This window comes from Brugia malayi (assembly GCF_000002995.4).
Source record: "Brugia malayi strain FR3 genome assembly, contig: Bm_v4_ChrX_scaffold_001, whole genome shotgun sequence".
Taxonomy (NCBI): domain Eukaryota; kingdom Metazoa; phylum Nematoda; class Chromadorea; order Rhabditida; family Onchocercidae; genus Brugia; species Brugia malayi.
The window spans coordinates 23,237,407-23,262,747 of NW_025062479.1; the positions used below are offsets into that span (position 1 = coordinate 23,237,407).

The 25,341-nt window shown below is 24.9% G+C and overlaps 3 protein-coding genes and 1 non-coding gene across 5 annotated transcripts; 2 read left to right on the forward strand and 2 right to left on the reverse strand.

Moving 5' to 3' along the window:
* Nucleotides 1-1,429: 1,429 nt before the first annotated feature.
* Bma-ace-1 (Uncharacterized protein) lies at nt 1,430-8,165 on the reverse strand (the record flags this gene model as incomplete). 2 transcript variants are annotated; one of them, XM_043075869.1, is made up of 11 exons in its annotated part: nt 1,430-1,575; nt 1,810-2,003; nt 2,377-2,572; nt 3,254-3,515; nt 4,079-4,300; nt 5,084-5,174; nt 5,324-5,499; nt 6,225-6,348; nt 6,723-6,931; nt 7,631-7,840; nt 8,118-8,165. In XM_043075869.1, 11 exons carry the CDS (start codon nt 8,163-8,165, stop codon nt 1,430-1,432), a joined length of 1,878 nt encoding a protein of 625 aa, XP_042931803.1. The 2 variants fall into 2 exon arrangements, with proteins under 2 accessions (XP_042931803.1, XP_042931804.1); XM_043075870.1 differs by having other exon boundaries at nt 1,534-1,575; nt 1,814-2,003.
* Nucleotides 8,166-18,479: 10,314 nt separating this feature from the next.
* Bm4084 (LD06138p, putative) lies at nt 18,480-21,802 on the forward strand (the record flags this gene model as incomplete). The annotated part of the gene is made up of 5 exons (XM_001891922.2): nt 18,480-18,655; nt 19,579-19,711; nt 20,607-20,744; nt 20,943-21,026; nt 21,638-21,802. 5 exons carry the CDS (start codon nt 18,480-18,482, stop codon nt 21,800-21,802), a joined length of 696 nt encoding a protein of 231 aa, XP_001891957.1.
* Bma-mir-5874 lies at nt 21,197-21,265 on the forward strand. The gene has a single exon (XR_006228179.1). It is a non-coding gene; the product is annotated as a pre-microRNA Bma-mir-5874 (primary transcript).
* A 972-nt stretch (nt 21,803-22,774) lies between the features above and the next one.
* On the reverse strand, nt 22,775-24,971 carry Bm7780 (MGC69076 protein, putative; the record flags this gene model as incomplete). Its single annotated transcript, XM_043075871.1, has 7 exons — nt 22,775-22,932; nt 23,120-23,253; nt 23,494-23,621; nt 23,961-24,045; nt 24,134-24,309; nt 24,547-24,663; nt 24,840-24,971. The coding sequence occupies 7 exons, from the start codon at nt 24,969-24,971 to the stop codon at nt 22,775-22,777; spliced, it is 930 nt and encodes a 309-aa protein (XP_042931805.1).
* Between the last annotated feature and the right edge of the window lie 370 nt (nt 24,972-25,341).

A 25,341-nucleotide genomic window follows, 5' to 3' on the forward strand; every position in this document is an offset into this window, starting at 1 on the left:
GCAATTTTACAATTCTAACAAATTCTGCTTTATTCATTATGATAGCTGCTCATAAAGCATATTTAATTACTTTAAAATTCATCACTAAACAATCAAATAAAAGAAAAAAACAAAAATAAAAAACTTAAAGAAAATGAAATAATCACAAAAAAGGAGAAAAAAAAAAAAAAAACTAAATACTAGGGAAGTTTTCTCAGCAATTGCCTGAGAAAAGTTTAGAAGAAATAGCCAACAAAAATTTGTTGGTATACTGTACACTACCGTATCGTCATAACTACAGTATGACCAGCAATTACTTTGGAATTGTGTTTGAACTACCGTATCGTCATAGCTACAGTATGATGATCAATTACTTTGACATCTTTTTTTTTCCTGAAGTGTAATTCATTTTATATAAGTACAAATAACCGATTTTGTATAAATCGGTTTTACTGTTAGCTAATGTCTGTTTCATTATTGATCTAATTATTTAACAAATGTAATTTATCATTCTTTCTATTCAGGAAAAAATTATCAATTAGTTCAAAAAAAGCAAAAAAAAAAATGTTGACGACAAAAAAAAAAGAAAAAAAAAAACATAAATGAACATTGTAAACGACAATTACGAGTAGTGATTAAAATTATTAAAAGATCTATTGAATATGTTTGTGGTATTGAAGAGTGAACTTTCACCTATTTTTCCCTACAATTATTTGTAATTAAATTTGAAGAAATAAATTAATTTAATAGAAAAAAAGAAGTAACATTTATGTGAAGAAATTTTTTTTCTTCCTATTTTAGACATTTTTAAAAAAAAGATTTAATCAACCCAATACTTTAAAAATCATTTTTCCTAATGCATAATTATTATTTTTGGAGAATTCAAATTCTTCTTAAGAAAAAAAAAAAAATCCCTGCTTAAAATTTTTCCATTTCCTCTTCAAATTTAAAAAAAAATATAAAACAAACACAATTAATTCTTCGCATTAAAATGTGCAATAAAATTCTTGTTCTTATTGCTTGTGATCAATTTTCAAATTGCTTTTTTAGAGTTGTTAATTAAATTCAGAATTAATTTTGTTAGCTTTCATCAACGAAAAAATTTCGAACTAAACATTGAAATGTTTAGAAGATTAAGATAAATTATTAAATATGTATAAGTACAAATGACAAGAGATAAAATGGGCAGATGTGCTTATAATGGAATGTAATAGCAATAAAATTAATGAAATATAAAAGGAAGAAAATTTTTCATTAATTGCTAATTTTCAAATAAAAAAACTTCAATTTGTTAGAAATTATTTTTCATAATTAAAAAAAAAATTTAATATTCCTATTTCATCTATTAATATCTTCCTTTCATATCATAGCATCATCTTGAATGAAAAAACAAGTTGAAAAAATGACCGGATTTTTGGAAATAATCAATTTTAGCATAATCGGTTTTCTGTTAGCATTGACCATTTTCCGAATCAGCATATCGATATGTCTGATATTTTTTGTACTGTTCGAAGTGAAGTTGCCAATCAACAATGTATTCATTCTCCCAACGATTCATTTCCTGTTTCCATCGCATAACTTGATCACCTGTATCGGCTATAAAAAGAAAAAAAAAAATGAAAAATTAGACAATAAAATAAATCATAATTGATTACAATTTATTTAACAAATTTTGTGCAAAGATTACTTGAAATAACTGAAAAATTTAATATTTCTAATAGTTAGCAAATAAAAAGTTACTTCAAATACTATCAAAAATAAATTTAAAAAAATTTTTTTTTTAAACTCTATAGAGAAAAAAAAAAAAAAAAAAGGTTTTAAAAGTTTAACCTACGGCAGCCATTAAATTTGGTAAAATTTTCTTCCAGAATGAACATTGTTTCCTTCTTGGTCCAGTACCAATACGTGATGCTCCAGCATAATAATCTGATTCCACTGTTAAATTCATATATTCCATTGTTGCTTGTGTATATTGTGGCCATACATCCGGTGTATACGTTCCATCCGGATTTTTATTCGGATTTCTGGATTGATTCAAATAGCATTCATAGATAGGGAGGGGGAAAAAAAAAAAGAAAGAGTGATTTTAAATTCTTTTATCTCAAAAAAGAAAAAAAAAATTATATGTATACCAACTTTTAGTATTAATTTAACAAATTTTTGTCAAATTTTATTTTTCTAAACTACCACTTTTTTTTTTTAAAAAAAAATTTCTTCTAACAAATAATTTTGTTTAACTTAATATTAATTTTAACAAAAGAAAAAAATGACTTTAACTTTACAAAAAAATTGCATTTTTTTTTTTTCTTGATGAGTTTATCATTTTTTTATAATTTTGTTACTTTTCTAACTTCATTAAAGATATTAATGATAAATTGAAAAAAAAAAGTGTTGTACCCGGTACGGGCAAAATTAGCCCAGTATCGCATGAATCTCATACTTAATTCTTGTTCTTCTTTAGTATACGAAAATTTTTCCGTATTCAATGGTTCACCAAATACAAAATTTATCTCATAACCATGCACAACACCCATCCATTGAGGCCATGCTTGTTGAGTTGAACGATGTGTAAAGTAATAATAGTAAGTATCACCTGAGAGAAAAGAAACAGTAAAGCAGTAATAAGTAAGTGTCACCTGAGAGAAAAGAAACTGTAAAGCAGTAATAAGTAAGTATCACCTAAGAGAAAAGAAACCGTAAAGCAGTAATAAGTAAGTATCACCTAAGAGAAAAGAAAAAAGCAAAAAAAAAAAAAAAAAAAAAAAAAAAAAAAAAAAAAAAAAAAAAAAAAAAAAAAAAAAAAAAAAAAAAAAAAAAAAAAAAAAAAAAAAAACGTAAAGCAGTAATAAGTAAGTATCACCTAAGAGAAAAGAAACCGTAAAGCAGTAATAAGTAAGTATCACCTAAGAGAAAAGAAACCGTAAAGCAGTAATAAGTAAGTATCACCTAAGAGAAAAGAAAACCGTAAAGCAGTAATAAGTAAGTATCACCTAAGAGAAAAGAAACCGTAAAGCAGTAATAAGTAAGTATCACCTAAGAGAAAAGAAACCGTAAAGCAGTAATAAGTAAGTATCACCTAAGAGAAAAGAAACCGTAAAGCAGTAATAAGTAAGTATCACCTAAGAGAAAAGAAACCGTAAAGCAGTAATAAGTAAGTGTCACCTGAGAGAAACGAATCAAATTGTAATTATAAATTATAATTAATTATTCAACTATTTTATTTTAATGATAATTTTTGATAATAATTAAAAAAAAAACTGAAAGAATATTTTACCTCCATGCATGCTATTTGCTAATGCAATTTCATTGCTATTACATGTAAATTGTAAATCACCAAGCATTTTGTCCAATGAATTAAGCCAATCGGATGGTTTAATTGGTAAATCAGCTGGCTCATATTCATGAATAATTGATGCTAATGCTAATGGAGATTGAAGCATTTGTCGTGGTAGTAAATTTGAAATACTGTGTAACCATTCTTCACGACTTGTCACAAAATCATTTTTTATGAAGAAATCACCTGGTGGAAAAATATCCTGCAAAATATCTGATAAAAATGATAAAAAAAAAGATTGAATTACACCAAGGTAGTAGCAATTATGATAAATTATTTGAAAATTTTTTTTTTTTTGGATGAATTTTAACAAATTATGAAGGTTTATTGAAACTTACAGCCAACTGAAATTATCTTTTCAAAATTATCTGATCAGATCTGATAAAAAAAAAAAAAAAATAAAAAATAAAAATTGAACTGCACCAAGGTAGCAGCAATTATAATAAATTATTTGAAATGAAATTATCGTTTCAAAATTATTTAATCATAAATTGAATTTGAATGAACTAAATAATTATTTGACAATTATAATGTTGCTTTTTTCTTGATTTTTTTTTTTGTTTAATCAGAAAAATATCTTGAAAAAATATCTTAAGCGATATAAATATATTTCAATGATATTGATAATGATAATTTTGATAACTTTTTATTAGCTATAATCTTGAACTAATATTATTAATTAATTTTAGCACGATAAGCTATAGTTTTTCTTTTTTTTTTTTTGGATGAATTTTAACAAAATATGAAGATTTTATTGAAACTTACAGCCAACTGATAAACAATAAAATAAATTGCTTCTTCTAAATTTGAGCCAATAAGCAATTCAGAAACTTTGAAATTGCCTCGTTTAAGTGATGTTGCTGGTAATTCAACCAGGAAATCACCATCAATTACCGGAACCCAAGGAAAATCAGCAAATTCCATTACTGGTGCCCATTCTGAATCACGGATTGCTTCTGCTGATGCATCCAGTAAACATTTTAACACCTAAATTAATTAAATGAGAAAAAAAAAGGAAATAAAATATTTAAATAATTTGAAAATATAATAATAAAATTTTAACACCTAAATTAATTAAATGAGAAAAAAAAGAAATAAAATATTTAAATGATTTTAAAATAAAATAATAGGATTTTAACATCTAAATTAATTAAATGAGAAAAAGAAAGAAATAAAACATTTAAATGATTTTAAAATAAAATAATAGGATTTTAACATCTAAATTAATTAAATGAGAAAAAGAAAGAAATAAAACATTTAAATGATTTAAAATAAAATAATAGATTTAACATCTAAATTAATTAAATAAGAAAAAAAAAATAAAAATTTAAAATAAAATAATAAATTTTAACACCTAAATTAATTAAATGAGAAAAAAAAGAAATAAAATATTTAAATAATTTGAAAATAAATAATAAAAATTTTAACATCTAAATTAATTAAATGAGAAAAAAAAAGGAAATAAAATATTTAAATAATTTGAAAATATAATAATAAAATTTTAACGCCTAAATTAATTAAATGAGAAAAAAAAAGAAATAAAATATTTAAATGATTTTAAAATAAAATAATAGGATTTTAACATCTAAATTAATTAAATGAGAAAAAGAAAGAAATAAAACATTTAAATAATTTTAAAATAAAATAATAGAAATATGAATCTTTTTAATCATTTTTTTTTTTGAGAAAAACAATTTTCTAATTTTTTTTGAAAATGTTTGAATTTGTGAAAAATTTTCTAATTTTATTTCCTTGCTAAAACTATATAACCTTTTCAAGATCCCAGCTTTCACGATTTTTTGACATATTTCCACAACCTATATCATCATATAAAACAATCGATCGTGCAATTGCTACATCTCTAAAAGATTCGATTCAAATTTGAATTAACTAAAAAATAATTATTAAGCAATAATTTCGCATTCACAATTATTAATTTATCACATATTGTTAAATGATTGGAATAAAAATTTTTTAAAAAGTAAAATTAAATGAATTAAATCAATTTACTTAGATTCGGTTGCCCATGGAGCTGTGACACTTCCGCTTTGAACAATTGCGCGTTGAAAATATGGTGAACTTTTTGGACTTAATAAATGCATTGAAACTGCTGCTGCACCAGCACTTTCACCAAATAATGTTACTTGATTAGGATCACCACCGAATAAATCAATATTTTTTCGAACCTAAAAATTTAATTAATTTTAATTTTATGCAAAATTTAAAATTTATCAATTTTTAGCTTAAAATTTATCAAATTTATCAACCTAAAATTTATTAGCTGCACGCAACAAAAAAAAAAAAAAAATACAAATATTACATTTTTTGTAAAAGTAATTAATAAAAAGTGAAACATAAGTTTGTTTATTATATATTAATGATATTAATATCTGAATGATATATTGTGAGACATAGTTTTTATCTAAAATGAATTTAATCAATTTAATGGAAAAATATTAGTCTAAATCTTATTCTATCAATCATTTTAATTAATTAATATCACTAGCTATTGCTTAACATTTGATATCATTTATCAACTAATAGTTTGCCTAGTAGCTGATATCACTAAAATAATTGATATTATTTACAAGCTTTAAAAAAAAGGAACTTTTTTTTTTTTTTTTAAATAAGAAACATTTGTTAAACATACTCGTACATTTTAATCTAAGTAATCAAGAATTATCAGTCTAAATCTTATTCTATCATTTATTTTAATTAATTAATATCACTAGCTATAGGTTAACAGCTGATATCATTTATCAACAAATAATTGTTTTAACATTTATCAACTAATAATTTGCCTTATAATTGATATCATTTTAAGAAAAAAAAGAATTTTTTTTTCCTTTTGAAAAAACTTATACATTTTAATTCAAGTAATTAAGTAATAAATTAAGTAATAAAATCAAACCCATTTCAATGCAAGAAGCTGATCCCATAGGCCCATATTACCAGGTGCTTCTTCTCGACCCATATATAAAAAGCCAAATACACTGACACGATAATTCATTGCCACAAATATCACATTCTCTTCGCTAAAAAAAAAAAAAAAAAACAAAAATTAATTTATTTAAATATAATTTTTAAATTAAATAAACATTATTATTTCTTTCAATATATATTTTATAACTATTATTCCTTCCTTCTTTTTTTTTTTTTGTGAAATTGAAATTCATATGAATTTAACAAAGTGACATGTAATATATTTAAATATTTTTTACTGTTTAAAAATGAATAATTTTATAAAATTTATAAATTTTCCAATATAAATAATAAAATTGAAAATTATTTAAACAATTAACAGAATGAATGAAAAATTGTGATATAAGATAAATGATATGATAATGTATTTATTTTATGATCAATTTTTTTTTCTAAAAAAGAAAACAAAAAAAAAAAAAAAACTAGCCTAGTAATAATTTTAGGATCATAAACATCCAATGATATGCAACCGGACCAAAAGCCACCACCATAAATCCAAACCATAACCGGTAAACGAGCATTTCGATTAATTTGTCCTGGTACAACTAAATTGAGGTAGAGACAATCTTCTGATACAGGTACATTACTATTCCACATGGTAGCTCCTTGGAAATCACCAAAATATGTATCCATACTCTAAAATTTTAACTGATTAATTTTACAATTTAATATTAAATTTTTACTTTAATTAGAAATAATAGTAACATTTTTTTTTTCATTACTTTCATTAAATTACTTTCAAATTATTTACTTTTATTAGAAATAATAGTAATACTTTACAAAATACGATCAATTAATTTTACATACTAATTAATTCCTTATTATTATAATGATAGCACCTTAATGTGAAATATATTAGTAATTAATAAAACCCTAGATCGTAGAATAAATATATCCTAAATCATCCTAGAACATTCTTTATTTTTTAAAAAAATTTATCATTGTTATACTATGGCTTACCTATTCATTATTTGATTACAGGTAAGAAATTGGCAATAAATGGAATTAATTCGAAATTAAATTCTTAGCTTTGAAATATAAATAATTTGAATCAATTAATTTAAATTATAAATGATCTAAATCAATTACTTTAAAATATAAATAATTTGAATCAATTACTTTAAAATATAAATAATTACTTCAAAATATAAATAATTTGATTCAATTACTTTAAAATATAAATAATCTGAATCAATTACTTTAAAATATAAATAATTTGAATCAATTACTTTAAAATATAAATAATTACTTTAAACTATAAACAATTTGAATCAATCAGATCAATTAAATTTAACATTAAATTGCTTCTATCATTTAAAAAAAAGAAAGAGATACCTGCATACATGCATTTGGCATTTTTGTAGCATTAAGTGGTGTTCGCCATGGTTGCTTTGGTTTTGGTTTTCGGAACCTTAATTGTCCAACCGGTGGTTCTGCAAATGGTACACCAAGAAATTCCGTAACTAATTTACCATTTTCAGCAAACCTTTCACGACCAAATAAAGGTGATCCATCATGTAATGTTACACGTTGATTCACAACTGGCTGTAATGCATTTCTTTTTTTAAATTAATTAATAATTTAATAATCTTTAAGAAAAAAATGATCGTTATTGACTTTTTAAACAAATTTTCATATTTAAATTTAATCACTAAATTAATTTTTGAATCTTTAAAAAAAAATATTTATATCATTTCTTTTTTTTTAAAGTTTAATCTTATAATACTTTAATGAATTCTTATTTTTTTTCTAGGTGAAGTGATTATAATGTTAAAAATGATTGATTATTTATAATTAAAAAAAAATTTGAAAAAAATTTTACCTTAAGAAACAAAGTAATGAGCGTCAAAAAATACAAGGCAATATTCATCATTCAATATCACACAATCATTATTAAAATGTTCATTTTATTTCAAAATGAAGGAGTTAAAATTAACTAATCAAATTTATCAGTGATAATTTGATAGCCTGAAATAATTTCCATATTATATATTTAACGAATAACTTGATAAAAATTATCCTTAATAACCAATATGAAATATTACTTAAATATATGAAAATTATATTATGACGGATACTGTAGCATACGGTAGCGGATACTGTAATTTGTTTGCGTATCACATAAAAATTTAAAAAATGTGAAAAGAATTGCAAATGTGAAATGCACTAAGTGTCATTTCAAATAGAAACATTTTTGTTGTTACAAAAGAAATCCGGAAAACTGGTTTCTGTTTGCTTATTTCTTTCAGTGTTTCCTTTTTTCTCTATTACCGTTCATACTTGCATTTAATTTGCTACTTAAACAAACATTTCAGGTAGAAATGTTAACTCAAAAAAAAAAAAAAAAAAAAGGAACAGAAATGTTACATTCTGTTTGCTATTTTTATTATTGTTATTTATTTAACAGACTGTCTCTTCTTTTTTTTTTAATTTCATTTTGTTAAAATTTATTTAAGAAATTATAAAATCATTTTGCAACTTTTTTGTGCCAAAAATTATGTGTAAAAAAGAAAAAAAAGCAAATTTTGTTTTATCATTTACTCATTATTAAAATTTATTTAAAAAATTTGATTGAATATTATTTAAATAATTAAAAAAGCATTGATGCACTTGGATGTTATTGCATATTTTTTTGTGATAATTATGATATAAATGATAAAATAACTAGTAAAATTACAATTTGAGCAGTGATTATTGAAGAACTGATTAATTAATATATAATTATTTATCTAATAATATGTGTAAACAACTCTGATTTCAAATTTTTGAATTGATCAATTTAAAAAAAAAAGAAAAAAAAGTAGAAAATAATGGGAGTTATCAGAAGATTAACACTGTACACTGATAAAGCACTGATAACAGTGATAAAAAATCCTTTCGAAAACTAATTAAACTAATTAGCATATTTTTCCATTTAGTAATTTGATGAAAATACCTCAATTAACGACAATGATTTATTATTATTTTAATTACAATGAATTATTTATTATTATTATTACTTTTTTCAATTACTTGCAAAAAAAAAATTACAAAGAGTCAAATTATTAGTTAATATTTGATTATAAAAATTTTTTCAACAAATATTAGCAAATTTAATATTTAGCATATATTAATTATTAAAAAAAGAAAAAATATCACAAAACAAATGTATTATTTACTAAATGATTGTTTTAAATTTCATAAATTTAATATTGGAAAAATTTGATGCATCAAAGATTTTAATTTAAAATGAAATATTTAACATATGTTTTCCTTTCATTTATCCTCATTTAACTAATCAATCTTGAACTGACAACAATTCATATTATATTTAATTAATGACAATTAATTTTTACATCAAAAATTATAATTTAGAAAGATAAAAGAGAGAAAGAGAGAGAGAGAGAGAGAAAAAAAAAACAACTATACTGATATTATTTTCAAACTAAAATAACAAATATTATTGAGTTGGCAATGAAATACAAATATTATGTAAACAAATATGAATTCACAAATGATAACTTTCATATATATTTTTTTTTCTTCCCCCCCTCCCCCCCCCTTCTCCATCAGTCATTTTTGAAATTGTGAAACGATTTTGCAGGGCTGTGAAATTGAGAGGTAATAATGGGAACAGGTGACGAACCTCATCAGATCATCCCATCATCATCATCTTAGCTTCTTCTCTCTCTCCCTCTCTCTCTCTCTCCCTCTCTCTCCCTCCCTCTCTCTGTGTCTCTTTTTTCCTCTTCTAATTAGTTCGATATGTTGTAATCTTTTTAAAAATTTAAAAACTAACATTAAGCACAAAGTAGTTCGTTCATAGTATTGCTTTCAACTTCATGAAATACATTTTTTTTTTTTTTAAATGCAAACATTAAATTTTTTATGACAAAAAAAAATAAAAAATAAAAGTTAATTTTTCTAAATGATAAATCAAAAATAAAGATAAGAAAATTTTATCAATAAAAGTTAAAAAAAAATAAAAATTTTAAAATTTTTCAAAAATTTACTTAAATGTTTAATTTATTATACACAGTTGTGATCATTTTAATATATAAATATATTATAATTTTAGGATATTTCAGGTTTATTTGATTTATAGTTTAAATATGAAAAAGTTGAATAGTTGCTTGAAGTTAGTTCCGTGTTTTATCAAAATTTCTTTTTCTTTTTTTTTCTTTGAACTGAAAGTTGATTTTTTCACACCTGGCACAAAGTACTTAAATTGATTTGTTGAGGACAAATTAATGATTTGTTAAAATCAATACTAAACTAAATACAAAGTAAATTCTTTTTTTGCTTCTCTTTTTTTCTTCTACTTCAATTTTTTCATTTTAACTTTAAATTTCAAAAAGTGTCTATTTTATGATTGTAAGAGCTTTGAATCGGGGAAAAACAAAAACAAAAACGAATTGTCAGTTCGAAATTAAATTAATAAAAGTGATGTGAAAATTTAAAAAAAGATTTTGCTAATTTCTAAATTAGTATTTATTTTCAAACTTAAATTAGTGTTACACAATGATAAAAAATAAACGAATTGTCAGTCTGAAATTAAATTAATAAAAGAGATATAAAAATTTAAAAAAAAAATTATGTTAATTTCTAAATTAGTATTTATTTTTAAACTTAAACAAATGTTATATAATGATAAAAAAAAAAATTTTATTTTTTTACAATTCAACAAAAAATCTTTTAGCACTTTGCAATGACAAAATTTTAAGCATATAATTTCCTAAAAATATTAAATATATGCTTTTCTTTTCTTTTCTTTCTTTTTTTTTTTTTTTTTTCCAATAATGATAATCATTAGGTACAATCAAAAAATATTGCAAAAAAATTTTTCAAATTGAGCAATCATTTTTTTTTTAAATCTTTTTGTATAGAATGATTAAAAAAAAAAAAAGCGAATTTATTCAAATCTATTTCTCACCATTTTAAAAAATGAAAAAAAAAAAAAAAAGAAGGGGAAAACTCGTCTTATAATTATTTTTAGGACAAATTATGATTGAATACAATTTTTTTTTTCCCTTAAATTCCACCATTATGGCTTGAAAATTTCTTACATGCCAATAAGTAAAAAGTAAAAATAAATTTTTTTTTTTTTTAATAATAATTAAATAAAAATAAATTTAAATATAATTAAATAGTTAAATTTTTTAAGAAACAAAATATGAAATTATTGATTTGATAACTAATGGTTTTTTTAAAGAAAATTAAATGTTTTTTAAAAATTAATTTGATTTCTTACTTGTTAAAATAAAAATGATTGAGCATTTAGCAAAATGAGTTACATTTGAACTAAATAATCTCTTGTTGGAATAATAATTAATGAGTTTAAAGTTGTTTTATTCTTTGATTGATAAGCTTGAAAAAAGTTTAAAGTTATTTGTAATACATTGTTTCTTAATTTTATTTTTTTTTCAAAGATATTTTTGGAGAAGAAGAAACACATATATATATAAGCAAAATTTATTTTTGAAAGATACATAAATATATTAGTAATAAAAAAATTTTTAAAATAAACAAAAGAAAAAAAAAATGCGTAAAAATAATAAATAAAAATGTTGAAGTCCAAAGGTTAAATTTTATTTAGGGAAAAGCAAGCAAAATAGAAAATCAATAATAATAATAATAATAGCATTGTTGATAATAATAATAATAGTATTTATAATAATAATAAAAATAGTGGTAATAATGATGATAATAATATTAGTAAAAATATTAATAATAGTAATAATTGTGTTGTTATTATTATAATATCTATTTATTGCATTATTAATGTTTATTATTATTATTATTATTATTATTATTATTATTACTATTATTATTATTATTATCTGTAATAAAGAGATGAATACTCAGTATGTCTAAAAAAATAATCATAAAGCAAAACAAATTGCAAGTATTACTAATCCAACAACAATCTTTAAAAAAGATCAGACTGAATGGTAGCATTGTGGTTGCACATTTTTAAAAAGATTAAATTTGACCTTAAAAGGGTCAAATTATGGAAGTATAAGTTCAAAAAGGTTAAATAAATGTCAAAAAGGTCAAACTTTATGCATACTAAATGATTTGGTAAAATTTTTTAGAAATTTTCTTATTGTACTATCTTTTAAGATTCCTTTTTGCCACTTAAAATACTTTTTCTAATCAATCAATCAACAAATTTAAATATTTGAAATAAATTAAACTAAAATTTAAATACCTTCAGGTGATCATTGCTAATACATTGAAAATAGGTATTACTTATTTCATTCTATTCAATAAAGTATGAAGTTATTAATTTTATAAGTATTTTCAAATTTAAAACTTACAAATATAGTATCTTTGCAGTTGAAATAAAACTCCGATGGTTATTTTATACTAATTTATCAAAAATTTAGATGAAAAAAAAAAAAAAAAACTACTCTTTTCATTTTTCTAAAAATAACTAAGATAGATTGATTATTAGAAATTTTAGATGGACTAAGATAAATTTTAAGCATAATCAGTTGAAAAAAAAAAAGCTTAAAAGTAACATTGAAATAGCTTTATTCTTCTAAAAATGAAATTCATCTTTAATTCTAAGAAAAGTAAACAATAAATATCAATTTTCATTTCTTTGATGAGCAAAAAAAAATTAAATTAAAAAAATAAAACTTTATTTGTCGTAAAGCTTTGAATATAGGAAAAGATATATATATTTTCGTTCATTTAATGAGAAAAAAAAATGAAATAAAATTTCCTTTATTTGATTTAACATGTTAAATTAATGCATTTTCAATTCATTTATTAAAAATTTTTTGAATAAAAATTAATACCAAATAAAATAATATAAATAACTGAATTACTATTATTATTTGAATAAAAATTAAATTGAATTAAATTAAATTAAACAATAACAGATCAAAACTTTTTCGTTTTGTTTATTGAAAATTTAAAAATTAATGCCATATAATTAAACATAACTAAATAATATAAACAACTGAATTATTATTATTTTTTGAGTAAAAATTAAATTGAATTAAATCAAATTAAATTAAACAATAACAGATCAAAACTTTTTCGTTTTGTTTATTGAAAATTTAAAAATTAATAATATAACTAATAAAAAATAACTGAATTATTATTTTTGAATAAAAATTAAATTGAATTAAATAAAAAATAACAGTAATCATTTTCTTTTTTGCATTTTTTTATCTTTTTAAATTAAAATAATCATTTCTTTTGCTTTTTTTTCATTCTCTCTCCCTCTCTCCCTCTCCCTCTCTCTCTCTCTCGAAAAGAGAATAATATTCAATTTTGAATAAATAAAATATGCATATGTAAAAAAAAAAAAAAAAAAAAAAAAAAAGATTTAATGCAAAACTGTACGAAAATGAAAAATCTTCTAAACTAAGCAAACAATAATTTAGCATCAATTAAGCATATTGCTTGTTGTCACGTAAATAGTAAGTAGCTTAAGGACAAGGACTTAAATTAAGGCCCAGTCTATATGAATTTGTAAAAGCATTAAAAGCCCAAAAGTACTCATTCAGCAATGATTAAAATGCATACCGAAAAGAGAGAGAGAGAGAGAGAGAGAGAGAGGGAGAGAGAGGGAGAGAGAGAAAGGCGACGATTGGATGTAATTATAAAAGTACTCAAAATTTCACACTGTTTTTGACATATCACAACTTTTTTAATATTAACACCTCTCTTCCTCCTCTTTTTTCCTGTCAATTCCTCTCTCATTCATTCATTCATTTCGCTCATTCATTCATTCATTCCTTTATTCCTTCTACTTTCATACAGTTCTGTTACACTAAAGAAGATGAAAAAGCATTCCAATTTAACTATGTTTAAAAAAGATTTATAAAAAAAAAATTTTTTTTTTTAAAAAACTGCCAAAATTCAAAATTGAAAAGAGAGAGAGAGAGGAAGAAAAAAGAGAAAGGCTATTCATACTTTAATTTTTTATCTTCCATTTTTTTTACTTTTTATTTCTCTTTCACCCCTAAAAAGAAAAAGTCAATCTAAAAAATGAGAAAAAAAAAATTGAATTTTTTTTATTCTGTTCATTGTAAACAAAATAATTAAACAAAAAGATTTTCCTTAATTTTATTAAAAAAAAAAAAAAATATTTGGTAAGAAAAGGAAAAATAATGCATAAATCGAAAATGATTTTATTCGAAATTAATGCATTTTAATATAAGAAAAAAGCAAAAAGCCAAAAAAAAAAAAAAAAAAAAAAAAATAATATTTCATTATTTGGGCTATTTTGCATTTAATTCATTTGAAAAAAGAAACTGATTAATTACATTTTTATTTCAAACATTTAAAAATGAAAATTTCATTTATGCATTGTAAACATATTTCAAACTAAAACAATTTTAAATAAATTAATCAATTACAAATATTAATACAAATTTCAAAATAGTAATACAAATATTTCTTTTGCATGTAATATTCAAATTTCGATCGAATTAAAAAAATAAACAAAAAATGATATTAAATTAGTAAGAATGGCTTCTTTCGTTTTCATTCTCTCCTTGCAATGCTAAAATTTTTAATGGACATTGGATAACTTTTAGAAATTCGTTTCTTTTATAAAAAATCTAAAAATGAAATGGTTTAAAAAAAAAAAAAAAAAAAAGAGAGGGAGAGAGAGAGAGAGAGAGAAAGTTTGTACAGTGTGCTAAAATTTTAGCTTTAGCTTAAAAGTACATTAAAATAAATCTCTTAAAAAAAAAAAAAATTTTCGCTAACTTCAATTAAATTAACAACTAGCATTTTCATTCAAATGAAAATGCTAATTTAGCAATAAGCAAAATTTAACAAAGTTAAAGACAGAAAGAATTGATTGATTTAGTCAAAAAATTTTACTTTCTTTTTCTTTCTTCCTTCATCATACATCAATTAATTTAAATTGACGTTTTTAAAATCAAAAAAAATCAAAAAAAAAAAGTCACTTTCTCACGTTCTTCATATTTGTTAAACAGAGAGAGGGAGAGGAAAAAAAATGGTTAAAATTAAAAATTGAACTTTTAAAATTTAATATGATTGAAAAGAAAAAACGAAATGATTTGAAGTATTGTGAAAAAAAAAAAAAAAAATAGAATTTTACTAATAATATTTATATTTTTCAAAAATAACGAAAAAAAAAAAAAAAAAACAAACATTCTAAATTATAAACTATAATAAAACTAAAAAAATAGAAATTTTTTCCTACTTTTTTTTTTTTTCAAATAAGAAATATTAATTTTTTGATATTATATTTTAAAAGTTAAAGAACAAAAAATAAAAAAAAAAAAAAATAAAAAAAAAGGAAAGAAATGCTAATAAACAGCTAATAATATATATAGTTACAATCAAGAATGAATAAATTTTTTGAATATCAAAAAAAAAGAAAAGTAAAAAAATAGAAGAAAGTATTAAATTATTGTATTTAAAAATTATTCCGCAAGCATTTTCACATTTTTTCCATCATATATGTATGGAATGTTTCTGACAAAATGTTAATAAAATCAGTGAATGAAAATTTATTGACAACAAAATGAAATAAAAAACGAAGTATAAGTATGTTATGGTTCTAAAATCTAATGGGAAATGATATCAAAATTAGCTAAATCCCCCTTGAGGGTAGAAATTGAATTTGAACTAATCCATTTCACTGCTTTTCCACCTCTTCTTGCTAATAACAACAAAAAAAAAAAAACAATAATTGCAAAAGCTTAATCATCAAAAATCGTCAGCTGTTCAATTCTTCAGTTCAACTCAACTCAATTCAATTCAATTCAAATTGCTCATTTCTTCAGTTCAACTCAACTCAATTCTTCAGTTCAACTCAACTCAATTCAATTCAATTCAAATTGCTCATTTCTTCAGTTCAACTCAACTCAACTCAATTCAATTCAATTCATTTCAGTTCATTTTAGTTCAATTCAAATTAAAATTTGATTTATCATTTGTATTTATTCTAATTTCATAGCAATTATTATTATGCATAATTATGATGGACCTTAAATTCATTATCTAGAAATATGTTTACTAAATTCATTATCTAGAAATATGTCTTATTTTGAGAAATGATATCAAAAAAAAAAAAAAATGATATCAAGTAAAGACCAAAAAAAAAAATAATTATTAAATTAATGTAAAAAAAATTTTTTTTTTTTTTAACAATCGAAATAAAATGAGAAAAATGAATGTGTATAAAATGAAATTTGTATTTGATATTTGAAGCTATAATAACTTGCATCATAAATTTAATGAGTTAAATTAATTTTAAATTACTTTACATATCATTCCTTTTTTTCTTTCTTTTTTCCCTGCTAAAATTTAAATGATAAGTGATAAGCAAACATTTTAAATTTACTGCTTTTTGAACAAAAATAGGTAAACCATCATTTTGCTTCATCGAATAGTAGTAATTTTAATAGGATTAACTAGTTAATATAAAATGCAAAAAAAAAAAAAAGAAGAGTAAGTTGTCAATTTCAGATGAATAAAAAAGTGACATCTAATTTTCATTTCCATAAAGAAAAGATGAGAAATGATTGTGAAATAATTTTTAAATAAAATAAAATTTTTCAAAAAAAAAGAATAATAAGTAAAATTTCCAAAAAAAGAATAAAATAAAATCACAGAAGAAATTAATGAATTAATAAGCATTGATTGAAAATTAATTTTACAATTAATGAGGTAATAATATCAGAGAATTACTCAAGAGAGATGTCAATATTACTGATAATAACTGATAATCTTTTATTGATAAAATGAGCAAAACCTTTTGTCACCTATCTTTGTCATCATAGATGACCAATACAATACATTATGTCATTTCATATTTTCTACTACTACTAGATCATTCTTTGATTATTTAAATTTCTACAGCAATCGATGAAACTAAAAATTAATCTCTCACTGATCAAAGATCATAGCAAGTACAGTTTAAGTATATAGCAAAAGTAAGTGTAGTTATATAGTAAGTATAGTTAAGTATATTATGAATTTAAGTTAATGAATTGGTACGTATAGAGAAATCTTTCTCACGTACGTGAGCATGTGAGCACTTAGTGATATATGCGTGAGTATATGCATGAATATAAATGTATAATTGTGAGAATATTTTTAATTTTAACTTCTTTTTTTGTTTTATTTAAGTAAATTCGAAGAGTAATGTAAGAAAGAAATGAAAATTAGGTGAGAGAAATATGATTAATCGATTGATAAATTATAATTTATAAAATGAGAAATTAAATAAGAAATTATTAACAATAATAGTAAGTCAAATTGAAAAATTACTACTAAATTATTAAATGATAAATTGAAATTGATTATTAGTAGGTAGTTCCTAAAATTTATTTGAAATTTTTCAAAAAATTTAAAATTTATTTACAACCAAATATGTCTCATACCGTAGAAGTAAAAGAGCTGCAAGTTATTGACAAGGTCTTGGAACGCTATATTTTGATGATGAATGTAATACTACGGTGTTGGCTAGAATTAGGCATTGACTCTTATGATTAGGTTATGGGTATTTATTGTTGAGTTTGTTGGTGTTTCCCCTACTGTTGGGTAAATTGAAGGTTTTCGGGTGGGTATTTTATGGGTATTTTATTCATATGAATGACATTCAACAAATCTATTGCTTTCCACATGAAAAAATATACCTTTTTTGCTGTCTGAAATTGCTGTCTGAAAAAAACATAACTGATGCAACAATAACAGTGTCAGTAAAGAAAATTTTGACTGCATTTGTAGCACTTTTCCTGAGTAACTCAAACTATAGGTCATCAATGAAAATTTGATAGAAGTAATACACATATTGACAATTTAACTAGGTTAAAAAATCACGAATGTCACTGTCATCCGGATTAATTCCAAAAGATTGCTAATTTAGAAATTATGATTAGTTATTATTTAGGATAGTATCAGTAACCTTTTGACATATAATCCTAACAACAAAAACGATCAAATAATCAAAGAATCCCACCTATCCAATGGAAGCTGATAATTTTGGCTGCTTGTTCATTCTTGTAGTTGAAATTATATGCCTATCTTTTAAAGTGGAATGATCGATAGTTTGTACAGTGTAAAGTTTCTGATTGGGAGTGGTTAAATTGCCTTGCCTGCGGCTTGTTAAATTTAGCACCATACTTTTATTGCAAGTAACTTTTTGGACTATGAAGACTTTGGTGGAATTCATTAATCAAACCTTTATTGCAGCTAAGAAATAATGCCTCGTAGTAGATCGCGTGACCGTAGGCGTCGTTCACGTTCCCGCTCACGTGACGAGCGTCGAGATCGTGATAGGCGGTATCGCAAAGATAAGGATCGTCGACGAAGACGTGATTCTGATCATTCCGCTTCTGAAAATGAAATCGAGTCACTGCTGAAAAGAGAAAAACGAGGGTAAGTGCATCCAATGAAATTAATATATTGCGAGAGAGATAATATATGTTTTACTACTTTTTTAAATTTGTAAATGTAAGTTTTTACTAAGTGAGTATGTGATTTAAGATTTGTTAGGAGTTAGTACTTTGGTGTAAGTTGGAAACAGTAAATATTCAACTTTTATATGTAAAAGTTATCCTTTTCTCTTTGATTTGCTTTACTGTACTTAGTAATTCGTAATAAGATAGTTTTAAGTTTATATTCTTGAAAATCTAAAAAAAAAATTTTTTTTTTTTTAGCAGTAAGTTATGAATACCTCGTTTTTAGTAGAGCGTATATCAGTAGTATGAGTTGGTGTAAGCTTAGCTGTATTGGCCATATTTTCACTAAGTATAATGTAGTTACGATTTTCCAAAAATATGATTAAAATATGTTTTATGGGTTTAATAAAAGCTCGTTTCGGAAATTGACCATTTCCAGGTATTATAAAGTTTTGGGAAAATGTTCGAATGTATCATTTTATTGATTGAAGACTTTAATAAACGAATGAATATCTTTTGATGAATTGGTTAATTAGTTTTCCTCTTAAAAAATTGTCCACGAAATGATTGTGCACTACAGTGTTATTTGGGAAGGGTAGCAGGCTGTTTGATAATGTAAAAAAGGAGCAGCAAATTTAAGAAATTCGAATAATCGAACTGTAGCGGTTGCATAACCGACTTTGGAACAGAACTAAGTAAATTTTGCCATGGTAGAAGTGAGCATTCACTGTGGTACGTATGGTGTGTAAAACATGGAGTGCCAGAAATTCAATTTTTTTTTAATCAAATGATTTTGGCTTAAAATTCTATGCATCTAATGAAGTAATAGTCGATGTTGCTAATGTGTATGTACTTTCATACCATTTATGATATAAATATTGATAATGACTATGCTTTCAGAAATGGTAGTTCAAATTCACCGTCTACATCGCTAGGAGCATTGGTTAGCGAATTAGGGGCTGGCGTGAAATTTGATGCATCGCAGCTAAGTCAAGCAGCCAAAGATTGGTTGGATGCAAGGGTCACTGAGCAGGTAATATTTTTTCTATGTCTTGTGCGTGTGTTGTTTAGAGATTTCTGTTTTTACTATCACTAATTATCGGTTACCAAAAATTTTGTTTCTGGTCATACTGTCAGCTGTGGTCAACCGATGTGGGATTTGAAAGGTTGCTGTTTTTACTTAATTGCTACTGCGGTAGCTTTAGTTACCTTTGCTATTTGTTATTAAAGAAATGCATCTGATTCACGATTACAATTTTGGACTTATTTAGTAACATTGTTCCAACTTAGGTTTTCTTGGCCTTATGCACGCTTCAAGTAACTTTTCTTAATGACTGCCTAGTAAGATACAATAAAATGTTGCACGAAAGATTGGGAAAGCTACTTAGTTCGCGTAGTTAGTTTGAGATGCAAATATTTTTTAGTGTTCAAAGTTAGGACTGAAGGATTCGAGTCTTAGAAATTTCAAAAAGTGGAACGGAAATAATTTCATTTTCATGCCAGATCTCTACTTTCGGATGCAAGCATTCCCAGTTCTTTATTTATAGTTCGGGTTCTTAAGAAGTTAGTTTATGCTACGTTTCGTTTTAACACCATGTTAGGTGTCACACAAAAAAAGAATATTGAAGAATGGAGAAAGGCTGTCTGTGTGTGTGCACCTTGCGGCCGCTAATTAGCTGGAAGGATTCATTTATGGAGTCCGACCACATCAATGGTATTTTTTGAAAATTAGATCTTAATTTTGTAATTGACTAATGTTCATTTTGGAAAGTTTGTATGCTTTGCTCTGCTATTTGGCATCATCAAACGTTTTTTTGTTTAAAGCTTCTTTTAAATCAATGGTTGCCATCATATTGCAGCGCAAGACTTGCAAATTTTTCGAACGAAAGAACATTTCTTTCCTGTTTTTCTGAAACATTTCCTTGTAGGTGAGTGCAAGAGTAGCTGATTTGGAATTGTTGGTTCAGGAACGCGTAGCCAAGGCACGCGCAGACCTGGAATCCAGGTTACGTTCGCAGATTGAGCAAGAAATGATACACGAAGTGGAAGAAAGTCGAAAAAGAGAAGTGAGCTAAAACTCTTTTACAGCCTTTTCGTCAACAGAAATGCTTTTGAAATTCAAAGAGTGATTTGCCTAAAACCCCATGAAAATTATGGAAGAGTAAGAATGCACGTTTTTTTCTTTTTCCTTGACCTAATAACGATGGTCAACATCGTTAAATATTCGAATGGTTGAATCTAGTTTTCCTAAATAATATTTGCAGGAGGAGTCAAAAAAACGATGCATAGAACTTGAAGAAAATTTGGAGAATAAAATGAAAGAATTGGAGGAAACAGAAAAGAAATTGGTAAAGTCTTAAAATGCTTTACATGGATATACACTTAGATTAACATAATGAGTGATGTAGTTTCCGTTATCGCCATGTTTCAGGCTTTTGCACAATTTCAGCACAAATCAATCTCGCAGCAGCTGTTTGAATTACTTTGAATTACTTGTAAATAATTAAATCAGCTGATATTGACTAGCATCCACTATTCTTTGTTGACTTAAAAGGGGTCAACAAAGAATAGTGGTATTTCGGGAGGAAATTCATAATGTGCACATACCTTGCACAGTACTTGGAAATACACACTGCTGCGTGATATCGCTGGGATACTACAACAGGCAAGCTACTAGTAGGTGTTCCGTTGGCCGATAAACTGTTGCAACGCCAAAGCGAAGTACACGAATTCGTACTACTTACGAGCTGTATGTTCATTCAAATATGAGCTTTTTTTAGAATCCTGATTTGGCAATTGTTGGTTTCAACACATTTCTTGTAGTGGTGTTTTTAGTCACGGGTAGGCCGCTGATTATTAGTTTCTTAGGCGTTTCCATCGTGTGCACATAGTTTTGGGTTATTTTGAATCATTGTTTTCTCTCTTTTTGTAATCTATTAGTTAAAAGTCCTTTTTTCAGAAGCAGGAGCGCTTATTAATGCTGGAAACGAAGAGCAAACTAGAAATGGAACGAAATGCGCTGATTCAAGAACGCGAAATGTTAACCAAAAGTGAGCAGCAAGCGATACTGAATAAAGGTGGAACAATGAGGGCGCCAATCAAGTTGAAGCTCGGCTTTAAATGAATAAAATGACGATGAAGATGAAACGATGTGAAATGTATTAAATTAAATTTAACTCATGATGGTTGAGAAACTTTCGAAGTCCCTGTGCTGAAGTATTTTTCTTTTGGCTGTAGCGCTGAGGAGCAACTTGTTTTACGTCTTCCTTTATCCCCTTTAAATTCATGTTGCGTTATTATGTATTTTTCTTTTTTTTTCTTTTTTTTTTTTTAATTTATAGTTCGTGTCCATTCTAGTACTTTTTCAATTATTGCTCGTGCATTGTATATAGAAATGAATCCTCAACTTGCAAAACTGCATTGAAAAGATTTTTGAACATATAGTTGAGCAGCAAGTTTATCGCTGTAAAGAAGCGATCTTCAGAAGTTGAACTGGTTTGAATCTCTATTTTGGTGACTGTGCGATATGTTGGCTGATTTTGAATTCATGTGAGATATTTGCTTGGAATCGCCCACTATAATGCTTATCATGTCATCTTGAACGAATGTACCACATGTTTTTGCTAGTAGAGGTTTTGGGTTCGGTTCCGGTTTAGTTACAAACAAATCGGGAGGTGATTTCGTGTAAAAGATGTGAAAGGCAAATTTTGACATGATAAGCAATGTATGCCTTGGAACTTTTATTTATTTGAGGTTTGGTGAATTTCAGGTACTCCGTTAATATAATTTTGTTTGACAGCTTGCGATGAATAATTTATTCTGACTGCCAAAAATGACAGAATCAACATTTGCATTGAAAGACTGTATACTCCAATGTAGTTATACTCTGGATGGAGTGCTTAGATATTGCTGTAGGATTCCGGTTTCCACCCGGAGCGAAAGTTTTGAAACGATCCAATTTTGGTATAAGAGCTTCAAATATACCATTGAAAACAATAAAATTTATGAATTGCGACGGTAAGAATGAAAGTGTAAGCATGTCAGTATGCATTACACCGGTGTAGGTTGAAAAAAATATAGAATATTTGACCATTAGTTACTCAAATGATCGTATATCTAACTTATCCAAGTTAGCTTCTTCCGAATGTAAATGCACCATTAATTGGGCTTCAAAATCATCCTTAACTTTATTAAAATAGACCAATTCTGGTTTCTTTCTAGTCCAAAAAGCACAAAACAGTTTGAACACTTGACCTGAAATCATATTTTGTGGCGAAAAATTCTAATTCAAGTTTAGTAAACAAACAACTAGCATGCAAACATTATATGATTCTAATTCAATTTAGATTTAATAAACAGCTCACATCAAAGTTGAATTATTTAAATGACATTGAATTATTTAAATGCTAATGATGTAAATAAACTTCCATAAAACACATACAAAAAACGTGATGAAAGTTGTCAATCGTTGGTGTCCCGGAAATAGTATTGTAGAAGTGCATTTTTAATGCATTAACCTGTAGTAATTGTCTAATCAAAGCTGTCAAGTTGATTCCTGTCACTGCCATTGGAAAACTGAAAAGATTTTAGAGTTTTTTCAAAAAAAAAAAACAAAAGAGTAAGGAACACCATTTTCTCACATTTCTCTTCCAATGAAATGCAAACTTCCTTTTTTCCTTCTCTCTCTCTCTCTCTCTCTCTCTCTCTCTGACAAATTCAAAAAAAAAAAAAGTCAAAATCTTGCGTAATTACTAAAAATATAAATGAAATTTACGATGAAATATAGCAATGAGCTGATAAATAACATTTGCTTACCCGTACAAAGGATGATTTGAATGAGAAAGGATTGATTGCGCATGTGCAACATCGTATTGCGCCAAGAAAATGAGCTGTTCCAGTGAAAGAATTCCCATACCTCGGAAATCAGTGGCCGGATCATGACCCTAAATGATTCTCTCATTTACAACAATCCGGAAAAATCCCCGAAAAACATAAATTATTTACGAAATCAGTCCATTTATTATCTTTTATAAGTAGAACTCTGGCGTAATTCATAAGCTACTACTGATTGTATATACTTCTAAAATTTCATTTTCATTAAAAAAAAAAAAAGTCCAAGGCTGAATACATTGAATGAGAATAACTAAATTCAAGTAACTGAAGCAAATGAAGACTAAACGGATGGTAATTTGTTATCATTTTCATAGAAGGTTTATTAGTAAAAGAAGAACCGAACTAATTGTAAGTTTGTAATTAAAAAAAAAAATTTCTTTGTTTCTTGCCTGAAATCCAATCTTTTGCCATTGATTCGTCATCCTAGCTTCCAAATTTTCCATTGGCATTAAAAGTTCCCATAATTTGAGCAATCTACAAAGATGAAAATATAGCAAAAAATATGATATAATATGATTGATATGATTCAAACATAAGACTCAAATAAAAAATAAAAACTAACCTTTTTTCATGAATTTCATTTTCACGATCATACTTCTCCTTACACATATTCTCAACATGATCACGTAATTGACGGTAGCCACGTATTTGGCTCAATGATCTCTTTAATACATCTTTCATCTCATTAAACTGCTCATTGTCTACTTGTGAGCAGCATTTCTTGATAAGATCTGTTGCCTAAATTAATATTTTCTAATAATTTCTAAGGAAACACTTACTTCAAAAGAAAAAAACTTTTGATATTTAATCAAAAAAAATTCAGAAACGATGGAAAGATGGAAGTTAAGTTTTTGAAAAAATAGAATAAAAATGAAAGAACTCTAACTAAAAAATGCCGTTATAAATAATAATTCAACTAAGATAATACTTCAAAATAAAACTGTTCGAAAAGTATCGGACAAATTTCTAACTAACAAGTTTGTCTTCCTGTTCAGCTTCCCAAAACATCGGCATTATTGAAAACTCTCCTTCATCAATGAGCTTTTCCAATTCTGCTGTAATCTGACCACGATTATTGGTTCTCCAAATCAGCTGAAATTATTAACTTAGCTAATTGATGCTTCAATTTTCATATTATTTAACCATTTTCTTGCTATCAATCTGCTATTACTATTCCATTTTTTTTTTTTTTTTTTGATTTCTTTGGTTTTAATAAAATTCTATCATACAAAATTTCATATTTTGATATTTCATATAAATATGCTTACAATTCTTTCAAGTTCCGTCTTACCAGTTACCATTTGCATGAACCAATTTAGTGTAACTCGTAGCAGACGACGAAATATGAAGCATATATTTTGATAAAGAATGAAAAAAGGACCTTCATCTTGCCAATCCATGAAATTTATTGAACAAAAATTCTAAAATTAGAACATATGAAAATAATATGCTGTTCATTACAAACAGTTATAATTGTCTATGAAAAATTTAAATAATATCTCTATTGAAATTGGAATCGTAATATGCAACATGGAATGAACAAGACCAAAATAAAAGTTTCTAAATTACATTTAAAAATTAAATTAGAAAAAATTAAAAGGAAGCTATTGAAAATTTTATATCAATAGATTCATCTTCAACTGAAATGTTACTCAAAATCAGAGTGATTAAAAGACTGCACATGATGATGTAGATAATCTGTGGTATCTTCAAAATAACAATTTTCAAAGAAACACATGCTCTACTGTCAATTTGCTAGAAAAAGTTAAA